The sequence below is a fragment of the Lepidochelys olivacea genome, assembly GCF_965140295.1.
Source record: "Lepidochelys olivacea isolate rLepOli2 genome assembly, chromosome: 6".
Classification (NCBI taxonomy): domain Eukaryota; kingdom Metazoa; phylum Chordata; order Testudines; family Cheloniidae; genus Lepidochelys; species Lepidochelys olivacea.
The window spans coordinates 33,667,683-33,689,593 of NC_140416.1; the positions used below are offsets into that span (position 1 = coordinate 33,667,683).

General features: G+C 40.3%; 1 protein-coding gene across 3 annotated transcripts in view; it reads left to right on the top strand.

Moving 5' to 3' along the window:
* Window positions 1-21,911, top strand: part of PARVA (parvin alpha) — an 87,425-nt gene that overhangs the window by 34,965 nt on the left and 30,549 nt on the right. The window contains exon 1 of one of the 3 annotated variants that reach the window (XM_084632281.1): window positions 8,930-9,180. The exons of the other annotated variants lie outside the window; for them this stretch is intronic. Coding sequence (XP_084488407.1) covers window positions 9,153-9,180 — 28 coding nt within the window. The 5' untranslated portion in view covers window positions 8,930-9,152. Of the gene's footprint in view, window positions 1-8,929; window positions 9,181-21,911 lie in introns of those variants that run through there. 3 annotated transcript variants of the gene reach the window in all.

The following is a 21,911-nucleotide window of genomic DNA, read 5'->3' on the forward strand; positions in this document are numbered from 1 at the left end:
GCCCGCAGGCCGGAGTTTGCCCACCTCTGTTCTAGGTCATGTAGACACTAGCATCTGGTGGGTTCACAATAAGTATCATCACACAGCTCAATTGAAAGGATTTTAATTTACTAGGACTGGCAGAAAAGAAAGGGGAAAGATAGTATCTCAGTATGATGGCTTCGTCAGTTACAACTGAAGAGCAACACAGTACTTACTTACTCTGTCTCTAGAGAATTGTTCAATTGGAGGGTTAGAAAGATAATAACCTGCACAGCAGAGTCATAGTAAAGGAAATTGCTTAATTTTTTTCCTTGTTCTGTGGCGTCCTGCTTCCCTCATGCCTAGTCCACAAAGGAAGGGGAATGATGTTAAAACTAGAGATGGGCCCAAACTGGTAACGTTTCTCGAAACTCTTGTACTAGACTTTGATGGTTTAGATAAAATAGAACTCAGGAGCTGAACCTTACCAGGTCTGGCAAAACCTATGAATGAGGCTTTCCAAAACAAAGAGTACCTGCTTTGCTTATTATGGGTGATAGGTCAACGCTTTATACTTTTTTTGAATTCCTAACCTCCTCCTCCCTGAACGTGGTGGTTCGGACCAAATGGAAATAGATCTGAATCTGCCCCTGGTTTTACAAAATCAAATCCCAGCTTGTAAGCTTTAGAAAAAAAAGAACTTTCTTAGCTCAGCTCTCTACAAAATATGTTCTTTTTGGCCTTGAGGTTCCAGAACTGAATCATTCACTTTTTCAATAAACTAAATGTACCTATTGATCTTTAAAAAGATCTGTGCTCTGAACCCTGGCATAAAACTTTTTGGGCTTAGAGTTCAATATTCAAATACCTACAAAAAGTATCCGTTTTATACTGACAGGTTTCAGAGTAGCAGCCATGTTAGTCTGTATTCGCAAAAAGAAAAGGAGGTCTTGTGGCACCTTAGAGACTAATAAAAAAGGAGTACTTGTGGCACTGTAGAGACTAACAAATTTGTAAGTCTCTAAGGTGCCACAAGTACTCCTTTTCTTTTTACGTTTTATACTGTGTGTCATAGGGTCATCCTTCTAGCTTCCTAATCCCAAATGTACACGACATCGGTTATAAAGCATGATAAACTTATGAAAACAGCCAAACTGGCTTCATAAAGCATCTATACAACTCTCCAAAAGTCAAGGTAATTCTTGATTCAGAGTTGCCTTAGTGAGAGTTAAGTGCTAGGTCTGGTAGAAAGGAAAGCAGCATTATATATATTTACCACATAATCTAAAAAGCCACTTGTGCTTATTTTTACTCAAACTGGTAACAAAATATTCTCTCTGCACATGACTCAAGAGAGAAACTTTGTTTTACTAGTTTCTATCTTGTATTCTGGTGGTTTTTCTTCAAAAGTTCTGCGACTCTAAATTTAAACTTGGGAATGCAAGCCCTCCTGGAGAGGCACTGTGGGCTCATGGCTAATGCACTTGACTGGAACTCAAAAGGAGACCTGGGTTCTATTTCTATCTCTGCCACTCGCCTGCTGGGTAATCTTGGGCAGGGTACTTCACTGCTTAGTCAATTTTCCTATCTGTAAAATGGGGATAATAATATTTACCTTCCTTTGTAAAGTGCTTTGAGATCTGATGATGATAAGAGCTATGTGGTGGAATTATTTTATTTTAAAAATATTGTAGAATATAGGAAAGAGATCTTTTGTATTTTTGGTATCCTGTAAAAATGAAAAGATTTTTTTTTCCTTTCAGAATTACCTTTTCACAAACTATGCCACTATTGGTAGAAGCCTGTTTTCATGGCTAAGACTATAATGAAAGCCATCTACCAGCTAGGGTTCCAGGAATAACCTACACATCTGCTGCAATCAGCCAAAAACATAGAGACTGTTATTGAGATGAGTGGTTTTGGTTAATATGCATCATGAAGCAGAAAAAATTATGCCTATATATTTCAGGGCAGAGGTAATTCTCAAGAAATTGTGTGTAGAGAGAAATAATGTATGGTTAGGGAATAAAAATGTAAGCCTTGAACTTCCTATCCTGAATATATAAATCACTGCAAGTTTTAAAGCTCTTGCATGACTCATATAGAGAGGTCATTGACCAAATTTGCTGATGCAGGCAGGATGAAACAAATTTGGCTACATTTTTATGATTTTTTTCCTGCTGCTGTTAGCTTTTTTTATTTACCCAAAGTAATACAATTTTCCAGAAAACTGTAGCAATTCTGACATATGGAACTGCTAACCAATTCACTGTCTAGGTGCATAACTGTATGGGAACAGTGGTTGTCAGTAAATTGCTTAATGTGTGACAGGAAAGTAGTCTCTCACAGGAAACTTATTGCCAGCTAGGTAATATTCTAGAGAGAGAGTGAGAGAGAACAAAAAAGAAGTGGAGTATATAATGCAGTTTAGCAGATAGGATCCTGAGATGACGGAAATTGGAGTCCAAGATAAGTAAGAAAGAGACAAAGGGAAGACAGAGAGAAAGTAACAAGAAAGGGACAAGAAACGAAAGATGGTCTTGTTCAAATACAAGTCAGAGGGTCAAGAGGCTTAGGCTCTATTCCTGGCAGTGTCACACGGACCTTGGGCCTGATTATGACCTCACTTACACCGGTGTAAATCAGGAGTAATCACTGCAATTTTTCACCTGTGGAAGTGAGATCGTAATCTGTAACACTGAGCAAATTACCTAGTGCTAGATTCTGCTAGATATACTCTCACTGAATAGTACCTTACTTCGCAAGTGGCCCTATTGAAATCAATAGAAACTATAACACTGGAGGAAGATACTACTAATACGAGTAAGGGTGGCAGTATCTGGCAGTTAATCTCTTTAGGACTGATTCTGATCTCCGTACTAGTTTTACATCACTGGAACTCTGTTGACTTAAGTGTACTTTCTCTCCCTTTCTACTGGCATTAGTAAGGGCAGAGTCAAGCCCTTTGTGCCTCAGTTTCCTTACCTATGAAACAGTGATAATTCTACACTACTTCATTACTCAATATAAGTATATCTGGTTAGTCAAGCTTTAGACCAGCACATAGCCTGATTTAATAGTGGGCAATGGGAGTTACTGGTTTGGAGGGGGGAGTTATATTGTTGAGCATTTCAAGTTGAAAAGCTTATGAATGGATTTTTTTCGTAAGGACTGGGAGTATCTCTATGGATGTAAGTCACCTAGAGACGTGAATATAAATATAATAACAAATGTGATTCTTTCATCCTGTGTGTTGCGACTCCCCAAGCTGCTTGCAAGATGAAAGTTGGTGGTCTTGTCATATATTTATTCACACTTGGACCTTTTGCAAGAGGCACAACAAATAACAACTGCATAGCTGTGGATTTGTCAACCTACTGAGAGTCTGTCTCTTAATCTGAAGTCATTTTTTATATGAGTGAATCATGTTGTGTTAGTGGTAATTTATTTTAGTAGATAATATAATGATAAATTAAACAGTAAAAAGTCACCAGAACCAGATGGTATTCACCCAAGTGTTCTGAAGGAACTCAAATATGAGAACTACTAACTTTGGTATGTAACCTGTTGCTTAAATCAGCCTCTGTACCAGATGAGTGGTGGATAGCTAATGTAATGCCAGTTTTTTTAAAAGGCTCCAGAGATGATCCTGGCAGCTACCGGCTGTTAAGTCTAACTTCAGTACCAAGAAAATTGGTTGAAACTACAGTAAAGAACAGAATTATCAGACACATAGATGAACATGCTGTGTCGGGGAAGAGTCAACACAGCTTTTGTAAAGGGAAATCATGCATCACCAAACTATTAGAATTCTTTGAGAGGATCAACAAACATGTAGACAAGAGTGATCCAGTGGATATAGTGTACTTGGACCTTTTCGGAAAGCCTTTGACAAGGTCTCTCACCAAAGGCTCTTAAGCACAGTAAGCAATCCTGGGATAAGACGGAAGGTCCTGTCATGGATCAGTCATTGGTTCCAAGATAGGAAACAAAGGGTAGGAATAATTGGTCAGTTTTCATATGGGAGAGAGGTAAGTAGCAGGATCCCCCAAGGCTTTGTGCTAGAACCAGTGCTGTTCAACATATTCATAAATGATCTTAAAAAGAGGTAAACAGTAAGGTGGCTAAGTTTGCAGATGATACAAAATTAGTCAAGATAGTTAAGTCCAAAGCTGACTGCAGAGTGTTACAAAGGGAGCTCACTGTGTGACTGGACAACAAAATGGCAGATGAAATTCAATGTTGATAAATATAAAGTGGAAAACATAATTCCAACTATACATACAAAATCAACTTGTACCACTCAAGAAAGAGATCTAGGAGTCATTGTGGATAGTTCTCTGAAAACATCTGCTCAGTGAGCAGCAGCAGTCAAAAAAGCTAACAATGTTAGGAACCATTAAGAAAGGGATAGATAATAAAGCACAAAATATCGTAATGCCACTGTATAAATCCATGGTATGGCCACACCTTGAATGGAGTTCTGATTGCCCCATCCCTAAAAAGATATATTAGAATTGGAAATACATACAGAGAAGGGCAACAAAAATGAATAGGGGTATGGAACAGCTTCCCTATGAGGAGAGATTAAAAAGACTGGGACTGTTCATCTTAGAAAAGAGATGAATAAGGGGAGAAATGATAAAGGTCTATAAAACCATGACCGATGTGGAGAAAGTGAATAAAGAAGTGTTATTTACTCCTTCCCATAACACAAGAATGAAGGGGGTCACCCAATGAAATGAACAGGCAGCAGATGTAAAAAAAAAAACAAAAAACAGCACAACACACAAGAAATTACTCCTGCAAGAGTGCACCGTCAACCTGCGGAACTTGTTGGCAGGGGATGTTGAGAAGGCCAAAAGTATAAGTGGGTTCAAAAAATTGTTAGGTAAGTTCATGGAGGATCTGGTCTGATCTGGTATGGCCATTCTGTTCTTAATGTTTTGCTGTCCTGAGCTTCAGTCCTCTAGAATTGCTGAGCTTGAATGATACTTGCCAATGTAACACTTGTCACTTGCCCTACATTTTCTTTGAAGATTTATTATATTTGCACTTCTAAAAATACAACCCTGACAATTGTCCACTCCTTTTTGCAAAATGCTAATCTGTTTCAGTATGATTCATATGTGGATTTTACCCTTTGTTAAGGTTCCCGGTGAAAATGAGTTTTTCCAAAGTCCTCAGTGTTGGCCTGATTTTTCTCCCATTGAAATCTGAGTTTTGTTGAGAGCTTTTGAAAATGCCACCCTATACTTTCACTCTTAGCTATTGCTAAGAGAATTTTGAATATCTAGCGCATTGTGTTTTCTAGGCCAGATTCTTGACCGTGGTTAAGGGCCCTTTGCACTGACTGCTAGAGTGGTGCAAAATGACTTTAAAGCAACCCTACTGGAACGCATAAAACCACCATGGCAGGTTTTACACCGTTTGCTCTGCCACTCTCCCTGGGAGAGAGGATGTGTTAGCTGCAAGAAGAGATATTCCAGGGTGTGGAGCTGGAGGGCACAGCACTCTACGGTCAGCAGAGCAGGGTCTAGGAGACCACTGAGGCAGCTTTCTTTATGAAAGGGTCATTTTAGCCTCTGTCAACCTCAGGATTGGGGGAGGCAGGGCAGTGGTGTAGAGCCCTCACCATAGTTACACTGAGCATGAGTTCTGGCCCATTATCTCTCTCTCTCTGGGTTCTTATATCACAGTAATTTTGCTTCTCCTTATTCATACAATGTGTATTCTTTTTTTCCCTGACAAGATTCCTGTCTTTTTCCATTCAAGTAGATTAGATTCATATTTTTAAGTGAATCTGCATCCTTTTGTGATCTACGCACCCTTAAAATGCCTCAAGGGGAGTTTGACAGACACAATACATGTGTGGGACTTAGAGACTATAAGAAATAGCCTGACTGGCTTTTACTTTAAAAACAACAACAGCTTCTCTTACATTATTTTGCTGCATTTTAATTACCACACTATAATTAACACTGTAACACTATATTGTTAAGAAAAGTATCATCCTCCAGGGTGCAGCAGTAGGCATGCCTGGGCGTGGTAGAGTATGGGGGACTTTCCAACAGTTTTTCACCCTTCAGTCCTAGTGGCAAGTTGCAGGGCTCCTAATAAAAATTAGAGAAACCTCAAGGCTTCTTAACCTTCACTTGCAGTAACTTCTATGAAATAGTGAGACAGATAGTGTGGCTTAGTGGAGAGGGCAATGGCCTGGGGTTCAGTTCTTGCCTGTACCAGTGGTGTTTTGGGTGGCCTTGGGCAAGTCCTTTCACCACTCTGTGTCTCAGTCTCCCCATCTGTAAAATGGAAATATTGGTACTTTGACTTCCTTTGAGATCTATGGATGAACAAGTGCTTTATAACAGCTAGGTATAGATAGATGCTGATGCCTCTTATGCGTAGTGTGCGGGGAGAGGTGGTGATGCAGAGCTGACTACTCTGGCTTTGCCACCTGGGGATGTCCCTGCACACAACTAGCTCACTGTCCCTTTTGTACAGGGTAGAGCAAAAAAGAAAGAGTAGCATCCAGGATCAGGCCCTGTAATTTTTTGATAGATTTTATTAATATAAACAGAAAGCCAAATTATTTACTGGTGCAAACTGATGTAACAGAATTTGGCTTAGTATTTTTAAAAATATCCTGGCATAACATCAAGTTTTTTAAACACAAATTTCTCAAGCCAAATGCTGTGTTTGTTGGCTTATCTGTTTAAACTGGAGGCACATCACTTCTCATATAATCAACAGTTTAAAGATGGTCCATAAATCATTAATTTTTATGACATATGAGGTTAGGCAGAGTGCATTTTTTCTACTACTATCTGGATTTTCTCAGGACCTAGATAATTTTATCTCATTTACATCAAACATGCAGGTAACTTTAGAATTCTGTGTCTGCATTATTTCTAGGGAGGCATAATACAATTACAAATGACAGTAATTGACATTACATGCTTTAATTAAATTTCCTCCTCTCTGAACCAAAACCTTTTAACCAAGCATTGCAGTGCTATTTCTGTATTTCTTTGTTACATGGGTTAATGTGCTATGTGGCAGATATGGTATTTATCCATTTTCACAAATTAAGCTATCAGTATCATGTTGACTTTAAATTGTTTCCTATATTGATGGCCAAAACCACTTGAAAAAGATTTCCCTCCTCCCTTTGCTAAACTTCCTATTTTAATGAAGCTGAAAATTGTGGGGCTGAAAATCAACCCTTTATGACAGTTTGGGAAGCCTAGGCCCAAAGCATCTCACCAATATGCTGTTCTTTTCTGCAATGATTTCTGCTTAGGGCAAAGGGAAGCACATTTTCTGAATATGAGACTAATAAAATGATTAATTTCTTCTAGATTACAGGAAGTAGAAGTGAAATCCTGTTTGAGGTTGTTTGTGGGAAGCAAAAATGGATTGACAGGAGTGTGTACTTACAAAACTTTGCTCCCCAACCCCAAGCATGTGCTTCAGACCTGAATTCTAAACTTCCTAACTAAACAGACTCCTGCAAATGTTATCCCTCAGAAAACAACCCCACTCTGGTTATTACAAAGCTCCCATTCTTGCCCACTGAATACTACTGTAACTACACCCAGGTACATTAGTTTAATTAGACAGGGTCCTCCGGGAACTATGGTAGGTACAAGCAGTGTTTTAAAGAGGAAATCAGAGGAAAGACCGAGAAAACTTTCGGTATTTCATCTCATTTTTTCCACAGTTAACTGGTGTTATTCAAATGGCAGCACTCTCACCTTCCTGCTCTGAGAGGAAGCGGGTGCTGATGCAGTATGCCAGGTGGATAGCCCTCATTATTGTAGAGGGCTACTCAGCAGAACATCCAGGAGAGAGGCTGGAGCTCAGTGAACAGCCCATCAACCACAATGTTTTTCATTAAGGAACATATGTGAGTTAAGTGCCCCACCTAAAGCTCCCCCATAGCTACACCGTGATTGGTGCAATGCAAGAGCCTTTTGTAGAGTACATTGTATCTTTTCTATGATGGCTCACTTCAGAACCAGGAGCAAAGGTGAGTGGTGGTTTGTAGCACAGATGAATAACTCTGACCACCCCACAGTGTCCATTTATGACTTTGGCAGTGGTAATTCCAATGAAGTTTAAATGGAAACTAGATAGGTAACCACTTTCTGCTGCTCAGGATGGAGCCAGTCATGTGTCATTTCCTCCTTGTGCTCCAAGTGGAAACGGGCGTTCAGGAACTTTTACAGCTCCTTTTTTAATATCTTCATAGCAATTCAGTTTTGACACCAAGTCAAAACTGATTATTATTTCATCTGGTCCTCTACTAAGCCACAATCACTCTAGAGGGGAAGAGGATTATATATTTTCCTTTCCCAGGTGTTTTACTGTCCTGTGGTGTCTCATGCATTTTCACTCCTTGCTCTCCAACTTTCTGTATGTGATTGTTTCCATTTTAGGGCCTGATCCTCCTTCTGTTGGAGTTTTGTCATCTATTTTAGTGGGAGTAGGACCTATAGATGGAGAAGAGGCACAGTGGGTAGGAGTGGAATTTGAACTTCCCTTGTACCATATTACACTTGCATCTCAATTCTGGAAATATATTTTAATTATTTGGAGGCTTATGTTGATTTTCACTCTTCAACCACTTTTAGATTTTTTTATCATTCTGCACCTCTGATTTTTTTCAAAACCAATGCAGGCAAAAATCCAGGTGTTCTACTTCCTGTTGCCATGTCTCCATTCTGCCCTGCCCCATCCTTTTAGGATAACTATGGTTCTATCCCAAATTGTAAGGGGGAAAATACCAGTTATTCATCATTAGAACTGGACTCTGAGATTGCATGAAATTACATGCCTTACAGACGCCATTCGAGTTTTTCATTCGATCATATGACAGGTAAAGATATAGTCAAAGCTGCGTCTTCGCTCTCCAGACAACAACCTGCCAAGCTGCGAAAGGCAGATTTTGTTTGTTTTGCAGATGGTCTGTGAGTCTCATGTGGCATCATATTAAATTATATAGGCAGTCAGTCATTTGTTCTGAAGTGATGCACTGAGCTGAGAGATATATCAGGAGCGTTCTGTTGGAAAACAAGCTCAACAGCTACGAATACAGCTTCACAGAACAGCAACAAAAAGGGGGCCTTGAAATACCTTACAGACAGCTCCTTGTGCAGATAAAATGAGGGTGACTTGGATAGTGTACAATGGGCTGTGGAGCCTTTTGCCCTAAAGGTAAGAGATCCTACACTACTCATCAGTGTTTTTCATGTTTCAATTTCTATGGTGTCTGAGTATTACTTTCTGCACTTACATTTTTGTAAGGGGTGTTAATTTTTGTTTTCTAATATTTTAAAATTGAGGGCAGGTGGTTATTGTCCTGTTGCCTTGGTCAGACTTTGCATTGTGAAGCTCCCACCAGTTAACAGTGGAAGACAACATTGTAGTTTGTTCCTTTCAAATGTTATTCTGGGTCTCAAATATTTCTACAATATGAGATATTAACTAGGGTGTGATTCTAGACCCACTGAAGGTCAATGCAAGTGTTACTGTTAACTTCAGTGAGTGCAGGATCAGACTCTTAGTAATATCTGAACCAATGTGAAAATTATATGAAATAAACTTCAGAGTCTGAATTTCTACATAGGGATAAATTGCTTAGTTTATTCAAAAGCATGTTTCAGATGGGTTTGTGTGACAGAGAGTACTTTAGTTTTTCATATTATTTTCACTTCACTAAATATTTCTTAATACGAATAGCTGTAAGTAATTGTTGTTTTCAATCCACAAGCCCTTTTGGTACATAAAGCAGTTTAAATAAGATGCTATTGAAATTAAATCAATATTTATGACTTTAACATCTGCACGTTGAAAATTATGTTTGGAGACCTCTGAATTTGTGTTAATGCTATGGAAAATCCGTTTAAGATTATTTACTCAGATTCTAGCATTCGTCCAATACAAAGTGGCAAAACTTTTAATCTGGACTAGAATTACTATTAGTCTCAATATTCTGGATGTTGAAAAAAGAAGCTAGATATTGAGGAGTGTGAGTGAAGTACATTTAACAGGCAGTATGTTGTAGGTAGCTATTTCTAGTGCTATAGCCCTGCTTGATGGGAGCTAGCAAATGATTGTATGAGCTACTTCTTGTTCAAAGTATCTTGGAAAGAACAACAGCAAAGTATGTGCAGTTCACAATACAGTTTATTCCTATAATGCTGTTGCTGATATTGTGTACCACTTGTTTTCTAATTTAACAACGTGGTAATACTGTACTCCAACAAATAACACCAGTACACCACTTCCCTGGGAAGAGGCAACCGGAGGCTAGAGCAGGTGATTGGGTTTAGAAAGAAATTACTGCAGATTGGGAATGCACAAGAGGATTTATGAAGGGTTCATGAAGAGCGATTCATAGGGCATGATGAAAATTCCCAGAGCTGAGATGTAGGAGCTAGGATGGTCTTGTGATTATGGCATAGAACGGGGAATCAAGAGGTTTGGGTGCTATTCCTGTATGACTGCTAGCAAGTCACTAGGGATAGATTTTTAAACACCCAGCTTCCCTTCTACAGGTACAGATTATCTACACAGACAGGGAGGCTGAGTCTTGACCCAACTCAAAATGTATCCCTTAATCAATTTGTGCATCACTTTTTCCCATCTGTGAAAAGGGCATAGTAATAATTTCCTACTTCTCTGGGATGTTGAAGCTGGAGGGTAGGGATAGGATACAGAGGGACCTAGACAAATTAGAGGATTGGGCCAAAAGAAATCTGATGAGGTTCAACAAGGACAAGTGCAGAGTCCTGCACTTAGGACGGAAGAATCCAATGCACAGCTACAGTCTAGGGACCAAGTGGCTAGGCAGCAGTTCTGCAGAAAAGGACCTAGGGGTTACAGTGAACAAGAAGCTGGATATGAGTCAACAGTGTGCCCTTGTTGCCAAAAAGGCTAACGGCATTTTGGGCTGTATAAGTAGGAGTATTGCCAGCAGATCAAGGACGTGATCATTCCCCTCTATTCGACATTGGTGAGGCCTCATCTGTAGTACTGTGTCCAATTTTGGGCCCCACACTACAAGAAGGATGTGGAAAAATTGGAAAGAGTCTAGTGGAGAGCAACAAAAATGATTAGGGGACTGGAGCACATGACTTATGAGGAGAGGCTGAGGGAACTGGAATTATTTAGTCTGCAAAAGAGAAGAATGAGGAGGGATTTGATAGCTGCTTTCAACTACCTGAAAGGGGGTTCCAAAGAGGATGGATCTAGAGTGTTCTCAGTGGTACCAGATGACCGAACAAGGAGTAGTGGTCTCAAGTTGCAGTGGTTTAGGTTGGATGTTAGGAAAAACTTTTTCACTAGGAGGGTGGTGAAGCACTGGAATGGATTACCTAGGGAGGTGGTGGAATCTCCTTCCTTAGAGGTTTTCAAAGGCTTGTTCAGGCTTGACAAAGCCCTGGCTGGGATGATTTAGTTGGGGATTGGTCCTGCTTTGAGCAGGGGGTTGGACTAGATGACCTCCTGAGGTCCCTTCCAACCCTGATATTCTATGATTCTGTGATTCTAAATTAATTAACTTCGGTAAAGTGTGTTGAGAGGTTAAAATGGAAAGTGCTGGCTCATTCCCTGTATTAACTGAAGAGTAACTCAGTTTCCCCAGGCTAGGATCCTGGACTCTTGTATTGGTTTCCCAGCCATGCCTCTGAGACCTTACTCTGCCTCCCAGTTTTCTGAGATCATCTTCTTTTTAAATTTTCAGTTTAATTTTCAAAGCAAAGCATAAAAACCTTATTACTGATTGAAAAGAGTAGCAATGGCCCAGAGCAGTGGTTCTCAACTTATTACACAATGTGTTACCTGGGCTGCAGGGCAGCAGTAACCTGGACCCTGACCCCAGACCCGTGCCATGTGAGGGCAGCTGGCTGCCCGCCCTGGACCCCTGCCACGCAGCTGCCCCAGACCCTGCGGGTCTGGCTGGGAGCCCCAGACCCCGTGGAGAGGGCCAGCTACCATGACCCTGGGTCTCTGCCCCTGCAGGGTGGGCCGGCTGCCCTGACCCTTGGTCCCTGACCCTGCCAGGCAGGCTGGCTGGCCTGGACTCCGGGCCCCTGATTGTGCTGCGCCAGGCAGCCGGGAACCTGGCGAACCCTAGCATGTGGGCTGGCCTTGAGCACACAGCTGAGCTGGGTCGCAGCTGTGTGCTAATTGTGCCGCATGTGGCCCGGGGGTTGACAGCCGCTGGCCCAGAGTCTCAGCTGTGGCTAGTATGCATTAGGTATAGCTGTGAAGGAGGGAGACACAAAAGATTTAGCTGCAGCTCCCTGATTTCTGGAGCTGGTTCTATAGCTGGGGCATAGATTAGAGAGCATCTGGGCTATTCTAATCTATGTCATATGACTAGGGCCCTCAAGGGGCTTTCCACTAGCCAGGAATTGCCAGAGCCCTAATGTGCTGCAGCCATGCCCTTCCAATCCCTCAAAAATCCCTCAAATGCTCCTTAGCTTGTGGACAATAAGGGTGGGAGCTATGCTGGATGAGGGCTCATCTGTGCCAGGGAAATTCCCAGCTAATGAGATTCTAGCTTGGTTCTGACATGCTGCTTTCTCTTATGAGTTTTTACAAACTTTGGATTTCTTCACAAAGTGTACCAAAAAGGCAGCTGAAAATGAGGCATTCTTGGCCTTGTCAGGTGTATAAAACAGTCAAGTCCTTAGTGGAGGTATTTCTGTGTCATCATCTTTTAACACATGCCCCAACTTTTTTTTACATTTTAAGTTGCATATTTTCTATACACTACTCTTAACAACATCTTGCAGTAATGCAGCACCATTCATTAGAGGAACTGAATTCTCTAACTATACACACATTAACTGAGCCTCATGACACCACTGTGCCAAAGGTAAGTAGTGTTATGCCTCTCCTGTGGAAGAGTAAAGTTGTCCAATGCTGCAAAGAAGAATAGAGCCCAAGAACTGACTCCCTGTACACTGCTCTAACCACTAGGCAGCGTGGCCTCTCAACAATGAAGCTACAGTTATAAATGCTTATAATCTGCCTTTGGTTCATCAACATACAGGCTTCCAATGGCTTTCCTATCTAAAAGGTCGCTGTCAAGGTTTCTGGGCCTTAAAATGAACATACTTTGATAGACACTACATGTTATCTCTCTCACATTAAAACACGTAGACATGTACTTTTCTTGAAGCAGTAAATTACAAAACAGAATCCTGAAGTCTAGTTGATTCAGAAACTGTCAATAGGTTATAGAACCTGCTGGCTGTAAGAAAATAAAAAATCAAATTGGGAATTCCTTAAGCACTTATGCTATGTAAATAACAATAAGTGGCAGTGAGGTGGAAGAAAAGTCACCAGTTGCCTGAACTAAGAATCTTGAAACAAGAACTAACTTGTTAGGCAGGATCGCATATTGAATTACCCTGAGAAGGATGAGGAGGGAGAGACCAATACATACATTCTTCCCATCAGCACACGGCAGTTAATTCAGTATCTTAAAACATAGTGGCTTGTCTGAGATCATGATTCCCAAACTGTAGGTCCTGACTCTCCAGAGAATTGTAGAGAGCAGGCAGGTCACAGGAGATTACACAAAAATATTACATTTTACAAAAATTAAATGCATGTAAAGTGATTTTTAAAACTGGATGCACAACGTAAGTCCACTAATGGTGTGCCCATTTAAGGTGATCATATTGCTGAAACATGAGACCCCAGTTAGATGTTCAACTAGATGAAGGACAAGTGAAGGATATGAGCATGTGCAGCAGGCTACTAATAATAAATCACACCTGTCTGCTGTATTCTTCTCTGTTCTAATCTCTCCAGGTCACATTGATCCTGTCTTCCTTTGTGTTTGAGACTCTTCCGGTTTGGTATCATCCACATGTTTTATCATGGTTAACTTTACACCAAAGAAATCTTATTCATAGGGCATGTTGAATGACAAAGGAGAAGAACTTGAAGACCCTCATGGCAGAAAAGTTTGTTTGTTTTGTTCCTCTTGGTTGTAAAAATATCTGGAAGTTCTACATAACTCCTGGTCTTCTGTGAAGAAGACATTTCTTGAAGACGAACAGATGTTTGTCCATTATGATAGAAGCAGCTCCAGGAGCTGCAATTTCAGAACTGCAGTCCTGTTTTGTGCGTACACTACATATTTGTCCTGGAAAAGGAACTTTAGTTCCCTTGTGAATATAACATATGTGCAATCGTTTCCCTAAATCCACTTGAAAAAAAATGCGAGGCAGATCGTGGGAATGCAGTGGGGCTAGCATTACCTTTTCTCCCTCAGAAAATAAGGCTGGTGGCCACAAGGAGAAATGAGCAAGAGATTCAGCAAACCATTGTCCCGCTACTAGTAGAACAAATGTGTGCCCTTGCATTCCTGAGAACTATTTTTGCGATTTCTCTGAGGAATAGACAGAACTTTTTGAACTGGAAAAGACTTCTCGGAACAAATCTTTGGTTTTGTCTTTTCTGCATGAACGCTTCTTGTTGATGTTGGATAAGTTGCTTGGTAATTCACAGAACATTAGGGGAAAATCAATCCCATAAAATACCCCCCACCCCAACTTAACTCAATTTTTGGAAACCAAATAGTGTAATGAACTGGCTGCCTTCTGTTGGCTGGGAATCAGGACTGCTCCTGTCTTTGTTTATGACTCTATACTGCAGGCGGCTACCTGAGATTTTCTTTCAGCTCAAGTGGTAGAAGCCTGTGCTTTTGGGGCGAGGATCTGAGTTCTATCGTTGCTGTCACCATGAAGTTCTGAGTGGATTTGGCATGCAGCATAGTGAGAACTATAAGTCTGACTTGGCAATAAGTTTGTCACCATGATAACATTAATTTTTTGTGCAGTGGTATCACTTGCAGACCAAATAATAACTTACTGCTGTCCCCTGCCACTGCTGAATTGCATAAGAGCCAACAAGGCGTTAAAAATTGAGGCTATTTCCAGGAGCTTCCATCTAGACCAGACACTTTATTAGTCATGGTATGTTTTGGAGAAGTCATAAAATTTCTGATTGGTACTATTTGTCCTTCTGGGGTGGGGGGAATTAAAAAAGTAATTTTGGATTCTTATCTACCTGTCTTCCCTACCCCACCTCATGGTTTTTTCAAGCATATTGAAAACCCGTACATGAGATGACATGTTTTAATAGCTGTGTTGAGAGAATCCAAAGGAATGAATGGAATCATTGGCACCTACATTAGATTGACACTGGACCATTTCTTACCTGTTATAAATCACAGGGGAATGCTGAGAAGGGTCCTTTATCCCAAACAGGAATATGGAAGCATACAAAGTTTAGTGGGGCTGAGTGTCTTGGGGTTAAGGAGCAGTACAAGTGGTTTTGTAAGGAGTCCTTTGATCTTTCATAAATTCTCTTATTCATGATGTGTAATCTGTGTTTTTTCTATTTATTGCATGGGGGAAGTCAGATACCAGCAAAAAAAGTATTTAAGTACCACTGAATAGCTTTAGACATCTAAGAAAAGTTCGATTAATTTGTACTATATACAAGAGAATTAAATTGTAGGATTCCCTCCCCCACCACCCACACATCTTTTCTGCTAGGTTTTGTTTAATGGAGAAATTAAACATCCAAAAAAAATGGACCCTTTTAGAGAGAGTGGTTATTAATGCAGGAACATTAAAGTGAGACACGTTGTTGTAGCCCAGTTTGCATATTTACTTTTACAAATGGTTGGCTTGGAGTCAGCAGTTAATGGAATGAGAATGATATTCCTGGGCAGATCATTTCCTGAAAAATATTTTCAACTGCAAATATATCTCTGCTTTTCTTCCCTCATTTGTTATGTCTTTGAGAATGAATGGGGAGTAACATTTACAACTTAAGGTTTATGTTCTGAAAACACTTTTGACAATGATCCCCATATAAAAAGTCCCTATGTGTATGTTTCTGCTGTTTTGTGCTGTGAATATCAAATTTCTGGTGGATGCCATGTCATACTCCGCTAACTTGTAGACATCTACATATTCGCTTTCATTGTACACATACTGTCTTTTGTGTGGGTTTCTTTTGTCTCCAAATTAAGGTTGAGCTGCCAAAATATATATCAAGTGAAAAGAAAAGGAGGACTTGTGGCACCTTAGAGACTAACCAATTTATTAGAGCATAAGCTTTCGTGAGCCACAGCTCACTTCCTCAGATGCATATCGTGGAAACTGCAGCAGGCTTTATATATACACAGAGAATATGAAACAATACCTATTCCCACCCCACTGTCCTGCTGGTAATAGCTTATCTAAAGTGATTTCCAGCACAAATCCAGGTTTTCTCACCCTCCACCCCCCCACACAAATTCACTCTCCTGCTGGTGATAGCCCATCCAAAGTGACAACTCTTTACACAATGTGCATGACAATCAAGCTTGTCATTGTCATTGTGTAAAGAGTTGTCACTTTGGATGGGCTATCACCAGCAGGAGAGTGAATTTGTGTGGGGGGGTGGAGGGTGAGAAAACCTGGATTTGTGCTGGAAATCACTTTAGATAAGCTATTACCAGCAGGACAGTGGGGTGGGAATAGGTATTGTTTCATATTCTCTGTGTATATATAAAGCCTGCTGCAGTTTCCACGATATGCATCTGAGGAAGTGAGCTGTGGCTCACGAAAGCTTATGCTCTAATAAATTGGTTAGTCTCTAAGGTGCCACAAGTCCTCCTTTTCTTTTTGCGAATACAGACTAACACGGCTGCTACTCTGAAATATATCAAGTGAATTATCCATGCAAGAAATTTAGGTGCTAACATTTTAGATTGTTCTTTTCTTTTCCCTGTGTGGGTTCATAACGGGTCCCTGTACTGATAAGATGTAATGTTTTGAATGATCGACAAACAAGTTATACCAGTTTGCTTGAACAAATGGTATCATTTGTAAATATTCATTTTGGCACTTTGAAAATATGCCATCTCTCTCTCTTCTACCCCACTAGTGAGTCTAGATCTTCTCTCACACCAGTGTAAGTCCGGGGTAGCTCTTCAGTAGAATTACATCAGAGTAAAACTAGAATATGTGAGAGGAAAATTAGGCCTCTGTCGGGCTAGGCCCTCACCTGATGTAAATCGGTGTACTCTCATGGTGTACTCTTCAGTGGATCTATGTTGATTTACACCAGATGAGGATCAGACCCAGACTGTTTATCACTTGTTAGTTTTCAACAAAAAACATTAAAACTGCATTCTTAGTGCCTGATCCAGCAAAGACTTTGAAGTCAATGGAATGGCTCAGATGAGCAAAGCTGTTCCCATTCACAGGTGTTTACAGGATTGAACCCCTAGGGCCATAGATGCTCCACAGAAAACCTGCACATCAGCAGGGAGAATGTGAGGGCAAAGTGAGCCATCTAATTTTGGCTCCCCTGCAAACTTTGGGGATTTTCCGGGGGTGGTTTTCTCACCCTTCTCTCCCTTTGTTAATTTAAGAGTGGAGAAGGTTTTTAAAAGAGAAACTATGAGAAAGTGGGGGAAAACCAATGTTTTTACTTTTACTGTTTTCCAACTGGAAAAAAAAATCAGAAAACAGTGAGAAAATAGGATTCCCTCCCATTTTCTCCTACTTTCTTACTTTTTTCCCAACAAAAAAAGAGAGGAAAAGGGGATAAGGAGGAAACTCTAAAAATGGAAAACAAAATGTTTTTTATTTCCAAAAACCAAAGCAAAATGACATTTTCAGTGGAAATGAAACTAACATTTTCATTTTGATTTATTTAGATCTTTCCCATGGAAAGCTGAAATTACTTGACTGCTTTTCTGGCCATCTCTAGTTTAAGGAAGGAGCTTAGGGCACAGGGTGTATATTTGGTACATACGTGTTTGGTATGTGGGTGTGTATGCAACCCCGAGTCTGGCAGTGGCAACTGTGCAGCTAACTGTTTTTGAATTAGTCCTACAACAAGCAAGAATAATTTGAGATAGGCATGCTGCATATGAGGCCCATGACCATCCTGAGTATGAAAGAACTCTGACAGTGTTGCCAACTCCCACGATTACTACTGGGGTATTTTTTTGTAAAGCTCCAGATCCTGGAATCATGTAAAGGCAGCCGAATCTCAGCTTTCATCAAGGAAATAAAAGTATATTTCTAGCCCTCATAATTACAGAGGGAAGCTTGAAAATGTGAACACTAAAAGCTCAAATCCTAGAAAGGAAATAAAAAGAACCCCAAATTTATTTATCTAAAAAAACAAAAACAAAAAAACCCCACCCTCATGACTGTTTGGGACCTGACCTATGACTTTGAACACTTGAGATTGGCAATGTTGTACTAACCCTTCCAACATTAGCTCTTCAAACATTAGAGTCCAAACCTACTCCCAGCAAAGTCAGTGGCACGCTCCCAGAATCCAGCCTTTGTTCTTGTGACACTTGATTTAATTTTGTAAGTGCAGAATCAGTAACACTGTGGAAAGAAAGAGCTGCAGCATACAGAGGAGAACACTTTTAATGCTACCTTATGACATATTTTTTGTGTGATTCTTTTGTAGCATGTATTGTATATCAAACCACAGAGAGCATATCAAATGACATCGCATTTCTGAGCTCAGTTATATTATATTGTAAGAGAAGTTTTACTTCAAGTCTGAATGCCATAAAACCCTTCATACTAAACAGAACAGTGTAATGCTTTCGACAGAGAAAATAAATACATAAAACTCCAAATGAAACTGTCTAATAAATGTTGTGTGGAGCAACAGGGTGCATGTATTAGAGGAATTAAGCCAATTTAAACTGTGCGGGGAGTATTCAACTTTCATATGTGCTCATCAGCTTCCACTGATTTCAATAGCAGTTGGATACATGCATCAAAAGGTAAAATTTGGCTCATAGCACTCACGTGGATTTGTTAACATAGGTTTATGACCTTCTAATGCTAGATTTTCTAAACTGTTAAGAACTCTATCCAGCTGTAAATAGCTGCTATGGCTGCTGTTGATATACGCCCTTGGGCTCCACAGCTCTGGGGCCAAAATCATGGTGGGCATAATTGGAGGCAACTGATTGACCACTGATACCTGTAGAGCAATGGCTACTTACTCTAGCAATGAATTTGGCAGATGGGGGATAATCGTAAGTCTGAGGAGGAAACTATCCCTTCCTCAGCAGGAGTTTTAACTGGGAATTGCAACTGTCAGTATGAGAAGAGATTTCTCTGGGCCAAGTGTAACTCCCCTGACTTCAGTGATCTCACAGCAGGGGTAAATTCAACCCTGACCTCCACCCAGCACAATAACCATATAAGCAACTTTGTGAATAGAGAGACTGAATCTCCTCCTAGTTACACAAACATAAAACTGGCATAAATCCATTGCAGTCAGTAGAGTTACTCCTGATTTTACATTAATGTAACTGAGAGGAGAATTAGCCCATGATTGCCTAGATCCTTGGCTGCAGTTGGGCAGCAATCACCACAGAGGAGACAGCGTTGTAGATGTACATTTTGCACTCATGCCCTAATTCTGATCTAATTGGATCAGATCTGATCTGATCTCAGCCAGTCTCCAATGTAAAATAGCAGAGCCTGGTGGATGTTCTACTTTAGCCCAACTGTCAAAGATCCCTATGGGCCATTCTGGCAGCTGGGGATTGCTGCAGCGCAGGGTGCCTTAGCTATGTCCTCTTTTCTTCAGCCAGGCCTGCTTTGCCATGGGACTGGGTGGAGTGGGTGCAGAAATTTTCCAGTAGTCAGATCCAGTGGCTTTAGAGCAGTGTTGCACCACTAGGGTGGCATAACTCCACTGTTTTGTGTCAGAGAATCAGGTCTCTGTATTTAAGAATGTAATAAAAATCTTTATACTTTAAAAAACCCAAAAACCTCACTGTTCATAAGCAGCATCTCATTTCTAAACCCCAATGTCTCCTCTGGTTTAATTTCTTCCTCACAATACTACAGGACATTGGGCTATTTTATGTCTTGTTCATTTGTGAAATGTCACTGTTAAATCACGAAAGTTCCCTCAAACCTGTGTACCTCTGTTTTTATTAAAGTACTAGAGCTATTTTAGTGATTCTTTATATAAATTCATTAAAACACATAAATTAATAAAATACGATTTTAAAATGGACTACTCTGCTGAAACGTTATGTAGTATGCAAAGCTATAACCTAAATTGAATTCTTGTGTTGAGCTATAAACTTCTAAACATATAGTAGTGGTCTATGACGGAAATTCTTAGAAATCCCATTGCTATATTATGCAATACATTTCGCTCTCAGCACACACAACCTGACATGATATATACTTTTTTGAATGGTCATTTCAATATTATATATTTGTGTGTGTGCGCGCACACAAAATAAGGAGTAACTTAATTGTCGTTCCGACAAAGTGGGTATTCACCCACGAAAGCTTATGCTCCAATATGTCTGTTAGTCTATAAGGTGCCACAGGATTCTTTGCTGCTTTTTCAGATCCAGAGTAACATGGCTACCCCTCTGATACTTCATTGTCATTGGAATTACACTTGTGTATAACCAATACACGTGAGAGAAGAGTCACATTTCATGAGCCGGTATACACTATAGCCTCAAGATTGCAGACTTACAACATATCTGAGTAATTTTAGCATGTGAATAGTGTCATTGAGTTCAATGGGATTACTCACTTTCATATGCAGGATCAGTGCCTATCAGTGAAATCCTGTCTTCATTGAAGTTAATTACCAAAACATACAGATTTTATTCATAATTAAATTGGTTAGACATATGACTAAAATTAGCTGGGTTTTTTGTTTGTTTGAGTGGGGGTTGCTCTTACCTTCCTGAGACTTTGATACCATATTGCAGTGCAACACTGGACATATAGATGTTAAAAAGTCTGCCTCATATGGCACTAGGGTACCCAATCTCCTGGATGAGGAATCAGCCAGTTTTGCCAATGGCTCTTGATGGGGAGAGGACTGCTTGACTGTTTCCCGGTCTGTCCCCTGCTAGGAAGAAAAACTAGCTGTTTCCTCTCGTATGTCCTGCCCAAGTAGGGCTGGTTGGTTGGTCTGACCCTGCTAGTCAACCAGCTCCTCTGGAGGGTGCAGCCAGGGATTAGAGGAGCCAGCTGGCTGTAGCAGATTTTATTCACTATACTCCCTTATCAAAATGTATGTGAATAAAGTTTTCTACCTAGAAACCTGTGTGCTGAAATCCTTCATGGGCATAAAGATTTCAGTACATAGAAGTCTCTGTGTGGAAGTCTTTTATTCACTGAAGTTTTTATGCCCATAAAGACCTTAGAACGTAAAAATCAAATGGAATAATAAAACCAATAGTGATTGTCTCTAGGGGGACATGAGCAGTTAAAAAAACAATTCCCTTTATGTGTAAACAATTACTGAGATTGTGCATGCTGTGTCAAAATCAGCCTCGGTGCAATTCCTCTAAATTCACTGGAGTCACATGACAAATTAGATTGGTCCATTGCTCTCAGCCTTCAGTTTCAGACAATATCCAATAATCCAAGGAACTATTATTGTCAGCATTATCTTACTGTTAAAATAGCCACTCAGAGCCACTCTATATTTGTGTAAAATATAACACACACACACAAGCAGGGTAAGAGTATGGAGTAAAGTTACTATTTTAATATTAAAGATGTTTGTTTCTTCTGAGTTGCTTTTGTGTGCTTTAGAGTAACAAGCATTGCAACAGTCGTCATTGCTATGGCCTTAATAGTATCATCCTGTGCATATAGAACCATTCCTCCAAAGGGCCCCAAAACATTGCCAGATGATAGAGCAATAATAATACTTGCACTTTGTAAATGTTTTCAAATCCATGCTCACAATCTCCCTGTGAAGTCAGTAGGTAAGTATTATTAGCCCCATTGTACCCAGGAAGTTGAGGCAGAGAGGTGAAATTATTTGCCCAAGGCCACAGACCCAGTGCAGGGCTGGGAGTAGAATTCAGGACCTCTAGACTGTGAGTG